General features: G+C 54.1%; 1 protein-coding gene across 2 annotated transcripts; it reads left to right on the top strand.

Annotated features, from left to right (window-relative positions):
- Positions 1 to 6,325: 6,325 nt before the first annotated feature.
- Hmg20b (high mobility group 20B) lies at positions 6,326 to 11,507 on the top strand. Of its 2 annotated transcripts, none has more exons than XM_020164698.2 (10): positions 6,326 to 6,393; positions 6,677 to 6,732; positions 7,076 to 7,184; positions 7,571 to 7,774; positions 8,680 to 8,800; positions 9,025 to 9,071; positions 9,294 to 9,366; positions 9,527 to 9,742; positions 10,469 to 10,601; positions 10,985 to 11,507. In XM_020164698.2, exons 2-10 carry the CDS (start codon positions 6,695 to 6,697, stop codon positions 10,995 to 10,997), a joined length of 954 nt encoding a protein of 317 aa, XP_020020287.2. In that variant the 5' UTR covers positions 6,326 to 6,393; positions 6,677 to 6,694; the 3' UTR covers positions 10,998 to 11,507. The 2 variants fall into 2 exon arrangements, with proteins under 2 accessions (XP_020020287.2, XP_073910395.1); XM_074054294.1 differs by having other exon boundaries at positions 10,469 to 10,691.
- The last annotated feature ends 960 nt before the right edge of the window (positions 11,508 to 12,467 follow it).

Raw genomic sequence — 12,467 nt, 5'->3', positions numbered from 1 at the left:
TGGCGCTTTGTTATAGCTGGCCTGGGAAAACAGTACTTCTCTATGTGTAGGAAAAGTGTGTGTGTGGGGGGAAGGGTTGTTTTTTGTTTTTTTGTGGTGCTGGGGATAGAACCCAGGGCCTCGTCTATGCTAGCCAAGCCATCACCCCTGAGCTACACTTCAGTCCAGGAAAAGTTTTTAAAAGCAAAGTAACCAGCTGACAAGTGCAAGAACGCTGGAGCTGGAGGTCTGCTGCCCTTAGCCTGGCTTCTTTAATTTTGTACAAATGAAATGAATTTGTGCATTATTTGCATAAGCAACATTAAGTTAGGGTTAAGGATGTAACTCCGTGGTAGAGCACTGCTCCCACGTGCTCAAGGCCCTGGGTTCTGTCCCAGCACCAACATAATAATAACAATACTAATAATAATGATAATAGTAATAATAGTTTAAACAAAAGAAAAATACATGTGAGTTTTGGATGTGGCTCAAGGATAGCTGTACCAAAGGTTGGTTCTGGGGTTGGATCCCCAGAACCCAAACCAAAGAAACAAAACAAAACATGAAAACAAACGAGCTGGGGCCAGTGGCTCACATCTGTAATCCTAGCTACTTGGGAGGCGGAGATGAGGAGGATCACAGTTCAAGGCCTGCCCTGGCAAATAGTCCAAGAGCCCCCATCTCCAAAATAACCAGAGCAAAATAAATGGCCTGGAGCTGTGGCTCAAGCTGTAGAGCGCCTGCTTTGCAAGTGGGAAGCCATGAGTTCAAACTCCAGTCTCATGGAAGGAAGGAAAGAAAGAAAGAAAGAAAAGAGAAGAGAAAACAGTCAGGCACTGGTGTCTCACATCTGTAATCCTGGCTACTCAGGAGGCAGAGATCAAAAGGATCTCAGTTCGAAGCCAACCAGGCAAATAGTTCAAGAAGCCCATCACAAAAATTGCGCTGGTGGAGTGGCTCAAGGTGAAGGCCCTGATTTCAAGCCCCAGAACCACCAAAAAAAAAAAAGAAAAAAAAATCAGAAAAAAGGGCTGGTGGAATGGCTCAGGTGGTAGAGTGCCTGCCTAGCAAGCGTGAAAGTGTAAGTCCCTGAGTTCAAACCCCAGTGCCACAAAACAAATAAATGAACAACAACAACAACAAAAATCCCTGCAGCAATGCTGTGTGGTTTGATTCTGGTTTTCCCCCTTGAGACAGGGTCTCACTATGAAGCCCAGACTGGCCTGGAACTCGTGATCCCCCTGCCTCAGCCTCCCGAGTGCTGGGGTGACAGACCAGCGATGCATTTTTCTTGATGCCAAGAAAAGTTCCAAACTGCTTTGGAAATCTACATTGAGGCTGGGGGTGTAGCTCGGTGATATAGCGTGCTTGGTATGCGGAACCTGTTGACTCTGTCCACAGCACCAAACTCACAAAAATCCACCAACCAACAAAAAAGGAACCTCTAACTCTTTTTTTTTTTAAATGGTACTGGGATTTGAACTCAGGACCTTCACCTTGAGCCACTTCACCAGCCCTTTTTTGTGATGGGTTTTTTGAGACAGGGTCTTGTGAACTATTTTCCCAGGCTGGCTTTGAACCTCAATCCTCCTGATCTCTGCCTCCTGAGTAGCTAGGACTACAGGCGTGAGACACCAGCACCTGGCCCCTAGGTTACATTTTGTTGTTTGTTTGGTTTTTTTTGGTGGAACTGGAGTTTGAACTCAGAGCTTCTGCTTGCAAAGCAGGCACTCTATAGTCTTTTTTTTTTTTTTTTCCTTTTCTTTCTTTTTTGCCTCTGGTTATTTTGGACTGAGGATATGGCTTGAATCATCTGCCTTGTAAGTGCAAGGACCTGAGTTAAAGTCTCAGTGCTGCAAAAAAACAAACAATCCCCAATCTCAGCCTCCTAGGATCAAGGATTACAAGGGTTAACGACCAGGTGCCTGCTGTTTGTTTTTAAGATATATCTACCTAGTCCATGCTGGCCTCAAGTGTGATGCTGATCCTCTTGCCTCAGCCTCCCAGTGCTCACCTGGCTTGTTTTTAACCAAGCTGAGGGATACACTGGAGGCATGCGAGGTCATACAGTTGGTTGAGCAACAGAGCAGAGTCTGGAATCCAGGTCCGTCAGGATTCCAGGGTGAGGTCCTGTTTCTCAACCTCGGCTGCATCTTGGAAAAAAGATTGAGATTTATGTCACACATTGTGGAATGCCCCACTTAGAGTGTACAATCAAGTGGGTTTTAGTTCATTTACACTAAATGGTTATGCACCCATCACTACTATAAAGCTCCAGAACATTCCATCACCCTAAAAGAAGCCCTGTCTTGGAGTGGCTCAAGTGTTACAACTCCTGCTAAGCAGGTGTGAGGAACTGAGTTCAAACCCCAGTGCTGACAAAAAAAAAGGGAGTTTTTGCTCCCATTTCTGCATGGGGAACAGGAACTCTCTTTTTCTCCCCCCTGACCTTTTTGCTCTCACTCTAGAGACAAATTGCTTTCAGTCTGTTGAAAGTGTAATCCTTTCCTAATAAACTTTACTAAAAGAAATAAAAAATAAAATAAAAAGCAAAGTTAGCCAAGGTTCAGTGGCTCACATCTGTAATCCCAGCTACTCAGGAGACTGAGGTTCGAAGCCAGCCTGGGCAAGTAGTTCATGAGATCCGATCTTGAAAAAAAAAAATCACAAAAAAGAGCTGGTGGAGTGGCTCAAGTCGTAGACCCTGAGTTCAAGCCCCAGAACCGCAAAAAAATAAAGAGGCCCTGTCCTCAGGAACAGTCACCTGTCCCCTCCCCAGCCCCTGGCCCACAAGTCCACTTCCTGTCCCTGGATCCTCCTGTTCTGGCTGTGTCCTGTCAGTGGAGTAACAGGCTGGGGGCCTGTGTGTCTGCTTCTCACTGAGCACCGTGTCCTCAGGGTCCTCCACGCTGTGGTGTGGGTCAGCGCCTCGTCCTGTTCACGGCTGGCTAATAGTCTATGGTGTAGACATAACCCGTTTCGTCTATCATTCACTGCTAAATCGCTCCCCGGTTATTTCACTTTTTGGGTCACACTTGTATGAAGCTCTGTGTACTGTGTTCAAACACCTATTTTCATGTCTCTTGGGGACATTCCTAGTTGGTGACTTGCTGAGTGGAATGGTGACTCCACGTTTATTTAACCCTTTAAAAAAATGGCCAGACTGTTCTTAAAAGGAGATATACCTATATTGTAGGAATTTGCATGACTCATCCATGCATTTATACAATGAATACATATGGAACACTAGTTTAGGCTGACATTTTTAAATTTTTGAGACAGGGTGTCTCCATGAAGCCCAGGCTGGCCTTGAACTGACAATCCTCCTGACTCGGCCTCCCAAGTGCTGGGAGCATTACTTTAGGCCTGAGTGAAGTAGAGCATGTTGGTGGCCAGGAATTAGAGAGGAAAAAAAAGGAAGGAGTTGGGGACTAAGTACATCTTTCCAGTGACCTGCTTCCTCCAACCAGACCCCCCCCAAAGAATGCCATCTTACCTGAACCCAGCGAGGGGAAGCACACTGACCCCAGTGCTTGGGACCCAACCGCATCTCAGTGAGTGCATCCACCAGCTGGGGACATGTGAGCTCCCCTCCCCTCCCTTTCCCTCCCCTCCCCTCCCCTCCCCTCCCCTCTCCTCTCCTCCCCTCCCCTCTCCTCCTTTCTCTCTCTCAATATACATTAATTTTACAAAGGGGTTTCACTGTGATATTTCCATAAAATAGACTTTGATCAAATTCATCCCTATTCTTTCTTGTCTCCCTGTCCCCCCAAAAAACAATTTTATGGACTTCATTATTATTATTATTTTTGGAGTATGGGGGTTTGAACTCAGGCCTCACGATCAGGTGCTCTCCCACTTATGCCGCTTCACCAGCCCCGTTATTATTCTGTTTTTGCACATGCATAGGAAGTAGTTCAATCCTATAGACCCCCTTCTCCCTCGCCTTTCACCCTCCCCGCCTGCTGATCCTCCCCGACACCTCCCCAGTCAGCCCTGTTTTCCACTCTTGTCATTCCTTTTTCTTTTTCTTTTCTTTCTTTGTTTTTTGTTTTTTTTTTTTTTTGCAGTACTGGGGTTTGAACTCAGGGCATACACCTTGAACCACTCCACCAGCATTTTTTTTTTCCTGTGTTGAGTTATTCTGAGATAGGGTCTCACAAACTCTTTACCCCTGCTGGCTTCAAGCTGTGATCCTCCTGATCTCTGCCTCCTGAGTAGCTGGGTTTACGGGCGTGAGCCACCACCACCCAGCTCCTTTCTTTTTGGTGGAATGGAATTTGAACTCAGGGTTTCACACTTGCAAAGAAAGCACTCTACAGCTTGAGCCACACCTCCAGCCCATTTTGCTCTGGTTATTTTGGAGATGGGACCTTGTGAACTATTTGCCTGGGCTGGCCTTGAAGTTCGATCCTCCCGATCTCAGCCTCCCAGGTAGCTAGGATTACAGATGTGAGCCACCAGCACCAGGTGTGCCATTCATTTTTTTTTTTTAATGTGGTATTTGTCTTTCTGAGTTTGGCTAGTTCCATCTATTTCCCTGCAAAGGATGTATTTTCATTCTTCTTTATGGATGAATAATCCTCCATTGTGTATATATACCACATTTTCTTTATCTGGTTATCTGTTGGTGAGCACCTAGGGTGATTCCACAGCTGGCTATTGTGAATAGTGGTGCTATAAACAATGATGTGTGTGTGTGTGGGGGGGGTCTCTATTGTGTGCTGACTGACATTCTTCCAGGTATATGCCTAGGATACAGGAGTGTTTTGTTTTGTTTTTTTTCTTTTTTGGTGGTACTTTTTTTTTTTTCTGTCTTTTTTGCTTGAACTCAGGGCCTCACACTTGCTAGGCAGATGCTCTATCACTTGAGCCACTCCACCAGCCCCTTTTCTGTGTTGCGTAATTTTGAGATAGGGTTTCTGGGACTATTTGCACTGACTGGCTTCGAAGCACCATCCCCCTGGTCTGTCTCCTGAGTAGCAAGGATTACAGGCGTGAGCCACCTGATTCTCACGAGTCTTTTTGACGCATACTTCATATCCGAACTATAACCATAGCTCAGAATGGACGGTGTTCTCCGTGATTCGATGCAACTGATCCAAACCAGGAGATCATAGGGAGGAAACTGGCTTATGGCAAAAACAAAAAATGATAGACCACAGGACTAGGGTGCAAGCCTGGGAGACCCTGGCTGAAGAGGTAAGTTTTGAGCAAATATCTATCTAAAAGACCCAGAAGTGGCAAGAAATGCAATGGCTGGGTTTGAGAAACAGGGGTGTGGAACAAGTGAGGGCAAGAGCACAAGCAGATGGGGGCAGGGAGCTGATGTGGACAGGTAGTTTAGGGTCTAACCGGCTGTAGGGAGAAACTAGGTTGCAGCACCTCCAGCCTCCGATGCTCACCAAGTCCTCGCACCCTTCCTTTCTTTCTTTCTTTCTTTCTTTCTTTCTTTCTTTCTTTCTTTCTTTCTTTCTTTCTTTCTTTCTTTCTTTCTCTCTCTCTCTCTCTCTCTCTCTCTCTCTCTTTCTTTCTTTCTTTCTTTCTTTCTTTTTTTTGTGATACTGGGGCTTGAGCTCAGCCTCATGCTTGCTTGGCAGGCACTCTACCACTTGAGCCACTCCACCAGCCCGCACCCTTCCTTTCCCACCCACCTTTTTCACATGCTCCCCGCCCAGTTCCTGATTCCAGCCACAGCCTGATCCAGGCCCTAACATCGCAGCATCCCAGCTTTTAAGACCTAGACATCATGCAATGTGCCCATTGCACAGACAGGAAAACCGAGGCTCTGGGGGAAGAGCAGACCAGAAGCCCGACTCACAGCAGGGCGAGAGGTCAGTGACCTAAGTTGACGGAATAAATGGGAGACCACACACCCACCGAGTTTTTGAAGGATGCTAAGAACAAGTCCGTTTTGCCAACGTGCTGTCTCTTTGGACCTTCACTCCTTCCTTAGCAACCTACGGCTGTTCCTATGGCAACTGGGGCGGAGCCCGAGCCGGATCCGTAGCTCTTCAGATCCGGCAGGGGCGGGGAGTCTTACCTTCAGCCGGGAAAAGAAGTCTGGGCCGCGCCTACTGGCCCTTTAAGAAGCTCCGCCCGGCGAGGCTGGCAGGCGCCGCCGATTGGTCCCGAGCGGGACCGAGCGCAGCCGAACTTGACGCACCGCCCGCAGTCGTCCCTTCCCACCTCCCACGCGGCTCAGCAGCTACCTCAGCCAATCACCGATGGGCGCGCCGACCTTCATCTGCATGGTCACGCCTCAGGGGGAGGTCTCAGCCAACGGGAGCACTCGCCGAGGCTGTCATTAGCATGCCGGAGGCGGAGCGGGGCGGGGCGGCAGACAGGGGCGGGCTCGGGGAGGTTGGTTGGAGCGTCGCCGCAGTCGAAAGGTCCGGGAAAGTTTCTTTGGAGGTGAAAACAGCCGCGGAACTCGGGGCCCAGCGATGGGGCGGGGGCGCAGGGGTCTCGGGGCCGGGGCGGGGCCCTTCCCGGGCTGGGAGGACGCTGGCCCTGGCCTCCCGGGGGGCGATTGCCCAACAAAGGATTCCTGGGGCGCCCGCCCTCGGTGACTTCCCCGCCCCCGGATCCGGCCCCCCCAGGCGCCGGCTTTCGGGGCTCTCTCACCGAGGTGGGGGGCGGAAGTCAGCATCGGAGGCTCGGGCGTCCCCCATCTCCGCCCGCATCTGTGTTGCAGGTCCGGCCCCGAGCGGCCATGTCCCACGGCCCCAAGCAGCCCGGCGCGGCCGCCGCGTGAGTGAGCCGCCCTCAGCCCTGTCCGAGCAGCTGGACCCCCGCCCCAGCCCGCCCCCCAGGGTCCGGGCTTCCCCACGGGGCTCAAGGCGCCCCCATAGGTTTCTGCTTGACCCCATCACGAGTCCCCGATTCCGGGCTCCAGTCCCTCCCAGGACCCCGACTGTCCCTCAAAGTGCTCCAGTTTCGACTCTCAGACGCTGACCTCTGACCTGTCCCTTCCCAGGACTCTTGCCCCCTCGCGGCCAGCCCCACCATCGGTGGTCTCTAAACGCTTGGGGTGGGCGTGGAGGGACAGAGGAGGCTGTAGGGATGGGGGTGACATGGTGTCCTATGGCCCCAGGCCGGCGGGCGGCAAGGCTCCCGGGCAGCATGGGGGCTTCGTGGTGGCTGTCAAGCAGGAGCGCTGTGAGGGTCCGCGGGCCGGCGAGAAGGGGTCCCATGAGGAGGAGGTGAGTCCCTGCCCTGTTCCGGTGAGGCCCGGTCGCGCCCCTATTCTTGAAGCTCCTCCCCAGACCAGATTTGAATTCCTTGTGGCCCTGATAGCCCCACTGTGAGAAGCCACGCCCCCAACAGGTCCACTCTAAGTCCAGACTGAAGTCCGGTTCACTGCCATCTCCCTCTGGGCATCACCTTCCCCCACCGGGAGGCCACGCCCCCACGCCAGAGGCCACGCCCCCGGCCCCGGCCATCCTTTTATCTCCCGGGTTTTGACCACTGATTCAGGCCATACCTCCATCCGGCCCTGCGACGAGACCACGCCCACCATTGCCCCATCCTCTCCCCGCCCCACCCCTGCCCTCCAAGCCCCTCCCAACGACTCAGCCCTGTTCTGCAGCCGGTGAAGAAGCGCGGCTGGCCCAAAGGCAAGAAGCGGAAGAAGATTCTGCCAAATGGGCCCAAGGCACCGGTTACTGGCTATGTGCGCTTCCTGAACGAGCGGCGGGAGCAGATCCGCACTCGCCATCCCGACCTGCCCTTTCCCGAAATCACCAAGATGCTGGGCGCCGAATGGAGCAAGCTGCAGCCAGCGGAGAAGCAGGTGGGATCGCAAGGGGCACGCGGGTAGAGCCGGCTGCATTGGCTAACCACATCTCCCAGTCACATCCCTTGCAGCATGCATTGTGGAGAGTTCACCTTTCTACCTGGAAAACCTGACCCCCAGAATGGGCAGTAGTTAGGAACAGGCTGTTAAGACTGTTTCCCTCACAGGGCGAGAATAGATACAAAGCTTAATGACCAACCAACCAGGTTATGTCAAAAGACTCAGGAAGGCCGTGGTTTTTGTGTGTGTGTGTGTGTGTGTGTGTGTGTGAAACCTTCCAATTTTCAAATCTTGGCAATTAGTTTAAAAATTGCATAAACCAGCTGGGCGCTGGTGGCTCATACCTGTAATCCTAGCTACTCAGGAGATAGAGATCAGGAGGATCACAATTGGAAATAGTTCGCCCGGGCAAATAACTCGTGAGACCCTGTCTCTAAAAAGCCCCTCACACACACACAAAAGGCTGTAGGTCCCCAGTTCAAGCCCCAGTATCAAAAAACGAAAACAAACAAAAAAAACCCCAACTGATTAAAAATGGCATAAACCACCAGGAAATGCTCACAAACCACTGCCAACTTGCACCACCTGTTGAGAGGAGATTTCAGCAGGTAAAAATGGCGCAGTAGGGCAGGGCATGTATTAGCAGGGTCTAGACGGGGTTGCCTGCAGAGGGAAGGACGTGGGCCAGGAGTGGTTTGTAAGGACCCGAGTTAGGGCTGTGGGAGGTGCGATGGCTGCGGGGCAAGTTCGCTGAGTAGGAGGCTGAGGGAATAGGGAGCTATGGAACGTACAGGACAGTAAGCAGGGCACTGTCAGAGCTGGGTGATGGAGGCAGGGTCCTGGGCCTGGAGGGCTCCTCTCTGCCAGGCTGGGCCTAGCCTTCGGGTGCTACCCGCCCCCAGCGGTACCTGGACGAGGCGGAGAAGGAGAAGCAGCAGTACCTGAAGGAGCTGCGCGCATACCAGCAGTCTGAGGCCTACAAGGTGTGCACGGAGAAGATACAGGAGAAGAAGATCAAAAAAGGTGGGCGGGGCCCCGAGCCCCGGGGAGGGTGCCTGGGTGCCTGTTGTATGGGGCTCAGGTCCTGATCCAGAAAGAATATCAACCCCTCCAGTTCCCCCTCCCTTCCATGAGGACGGGGGCCCCAATCACAATGTCAAGGGCGTGGGTTTCACCCTGTGTCGAGATGGCCCGGGATGGGTAGGGCTGACCAAGGAGCTGACCCTGCCCTCATCCCTCCCCACCAGAGGATTCGGGCTCCGGGCTCATGAACACTCTCTTGAATGGACACAAGGTAAGAGCCCTCCTAGGTGCACAAGGACTGCACCTGGGGGATAAGGGTCTGGAAGTTGCTAGATTCCCGAGTGAGCCATGGAAGTGACCGCTGCGCGTCTAGGTGGGTGCGTCTTCTGGACTCTGTGGCTCCGTGGAGGCAGGGTGCCCCAGATCCCCCCAGCCTCTAAGCACCTCCCGGGACGAGTGGCTGCCCCCCAAACACATTGCCACTTTGTCCTAGGGCGGAGACTGCGACGGCTTCTCCACCTTCGATGTTCCCATCTTCACTGAAGAGTTTTTGGACCAAAACAAAGGTGAGCGTTAACTAGGGTTGTGTTGCTCGGGACTGATGGGGGCGGGAAACCGAGAGCGCAGCGGAAAGAAGGCCGAGCGCCGGGCAGAGCCCGGGCCAAGGCCGGGAGGCGGGCGGGGAGGGCGGGCGAGCGCCAAGCTCTGACCGGCTCCCCCGCACAGCACGGGAGGCGGAGCTTCGGCGGCTGCGGAAGATGAACGTGGCCTTCGAGGAGCAGAACGCCGTGCTGCAGAGGCACACGCAGAGCATGAGCAGCGCACGCGAGCGCCTGGAGCAGGAGCTGGCGCTGGAGGAGCGGCGGACGCTGGCGCTGCAGCAGCAGCTCCAGGCCGTGCGCCAGGCGCTCACCGCCAGCTTCGCCTCGCTGCCAGTGCCAGGTGCGCGGTGCCGCCGCCCTTCGCCCCGCCCACGGCCCTCCAGCCCCGCCCACACCTATCCAGCCCACGCCCCCTCCGGCCCCGCCCATGCCTCAGCCCCACCCTCTCTGGCTGGGCTCCTCCCTCACCTGCTGGCTAAAGCCGACCCTGACCAGGTACCTAAGCGGCGTGCGTGCCCCTCTCTCCTCGCCATCCCAAATCTGCGTGGCCCTGCTGGCCCCACCTCCCTCTCAGGATCATCCATAGCCCTATCCCTGCTGACCCCTCCCCTTCCCCCATACCATCCCAGCTCCTCCTTGGCCGGCTCCTCTGATCCCAAGCCCTCCTCATCTTCCATTCCCCCTCCCCCTCCCCGTTCCTCCTTCCTATTAATTCCTGGGTCCCTGCCTTGAGCCCCGTTTCTGCCCATCCAGGTGGCCTTGCTGTTCTCTGGCACTGGCCCCACCCGTGTCTGCGCTAATCCCTCTCTAGGTCTCCACCCTCCTCTGTAGCCCGGTGGGTCCCGAAGACCCTGCCCGTGTTAGCTGTCTTCTGCCTATAGCTGACGTTGATTGACCCCCTCACCCTGCCCACACTAACCCGCGTCCAGACCCCAACCAACCCCATCGTCACTGCCAGCTGTCCCCCTGCAGGCTTTGTCCCTGCTGACCCCTTGACTTCTGCCCCCGTCCCCACCCCCGAGGAGAGCCGGAGTCCCCCGGGCCGGCTGACCCGTTTCCTCCGTAGGCACCGGTGAGACCCCGACGCTCAGCACTCTGGACTTCTACATGGCGCGGCTGCATGGCGCCATTGAGCGGGACCCCGCCCAGCACGAGAGGCTTATTGTCCGCATCAAGGAAATCCTGGCCCAGGTCGCCAGGTGCGTGCCAGCAGGAGTCCAGGGCGGATTGGGATGGCAGCCCAGCCCGACTTGGCCACAGTGGGGCTCCCAAAGCAACGACCCCGAAAGGTCTGTTCCAGGGCTTATAGGATGCGGCCACGAATATTGGGGGCACTGATAGGGCTGTGCCTCAGGTCAGTTACATTGGGGTGGGGAGTGGGAATGGCTAGACCTTGGCCTGTAGAACACACTGGGGGTGACCAGAACTCCCCCAGAGCTTCCTGGAGTGGATCCGGGCTGCCTGGATAGGTGGGCTTCCATCCAAGCCCCCACACTGGCCTGGCCTCTGCTTGGAGGATTCCCAGGAAAGGGTGATGCTGACTAATGAGGGGGTCCTTGTAATGTCCTCTTCTTTGTTACAGCGAGCACCTGTGAGGGGCAGGTGGCCTGTGATCCAGAGAAGCAGCTCTGGGCGCTGCTTTCCCCACCCCCACCAGATGGAAGAGAGGCTGGGCATCTGCCCTTTGGGGCCAGGCCCCATGCTGCACCTTGGGGGCTTTAGCCCCCCTAAAATTAAATTTCTACAGCATCTCTTTAGCTTTCAACCTCCCCAGTCCCTGAATCCAGAGAAAGCACCAGCTACTGGAGATGTGCCCAGAGCACAGGGCCACAGGGCCCTTCACACTACAGGACAGACCCACACCCTCCCACGTGGGAGCTACCAGGTTGCCCCCTGCACAATCCGGACCCCAGATTGCTCACCTCTGGGCTACCTGACGTGGCACGTGGGCAGGGAGGCACTGGGGAGATAGCCTTACAGTTGCGGGGATAAGGACCCCTGGGATCCCTTCCCTCTGGCAGGGAGACTGGGCCCTCCTGGAAACAACCCCTTCCTACACTCAATCCAGACCTTTTAAATAAAAACAAGTGGAATATGTGTTCCAAGCTTGTGAGCGTGTAGCTTTCAGGGGTGGGCCAGGAGGTATACCCACCCAGGATCCCCTATTTTATCTCTTTTGGGGGTACCAGGCCTGCCCTCTTACCTCTGGCAGAGCCCTGTTTTTTCAGATGGAGAAACTGAGGTCCAGGCTTGGCTGGGCTCATAGAGGAAGACAGGTCACCCATCCCCCACCCTGTTGGATTAGGCACACGCTGGAGACTTGGGGTCCAGGGGCTGGTGCTTGACCACTTGGTTCATCCTTGGACTGCTCTTCCTGACCTCCCCATGACATAAACTTGGCTGCTAAGTTGTGTTAAAATGCACGATTCAGTGATATCTAGTATATTCAGAAGGTTGTACAGTGATCTAGTTCCAGAACGTTCCTTCACACCAAAAGGAACTTCCTACCCTGATGAGCCGTCACCCCAACCCCTGCGCCCATGAGTTCACTTCCTGTCTGTTCTGGGCGTGTCCTATCAATAGAGCCACAACTGTGTGCTTGTGTGTGTCTGCTTCTCTCACTGAGCAGTGTCCTCAGGGTTCCTCCATGCTGTAGGATGGGTCACGGCTGAGTGATATTCCAGGGATGACCATGTTGTGTGTGTCCATCTGTCCCTCCGTGGACACTTGGGCTGGTCTTCCTCTTGGTTGCTGTGAGCATACGTGCACTGACTCCTGTTTCAACCCCTACTTTCAATATTTTTTTGCAGTACTTGGATTTGAACTCAGGGCCTGCATCTTGAGCCACTCCACCAACCCTTTTCTGTGATGGGTTTTTCAAGATAGGGTCTCTCGAACTATTTGCCCTGGCTGGCTTGGAACTGTGATCCTCCTGATCTCAGCCTCCTGAGTAGCTGGGATTACAGACGTGAGCTACCGGTGCCTGGCCACTGTGAATTCTCTTGGTTCTATGAGTTGCTGGTCATATAGAAATCCTGTGTTTCACTTAGGGAGGGGCTTCCCAG

The sequence above is a fragment of the Castor canadensis genome, chromosome 14 (genome assembly GCF_047511655.1).
Source record: "Castor canadensis chromosome 14, mCasCan1.hap1v2, whole genome shotgun sequence".
Classification (NCBI taxonomy): Eukaryota; Metazoa; Chordata; class Mammalia; order Rodentia; family Castoridae; genus Castor; species Castor canadensis.
The sequence above is the reverse complement of the archived record's forward strand: the minus strand, read 5'-3'. Positions and strand labels throughout refer to the sequence as shown.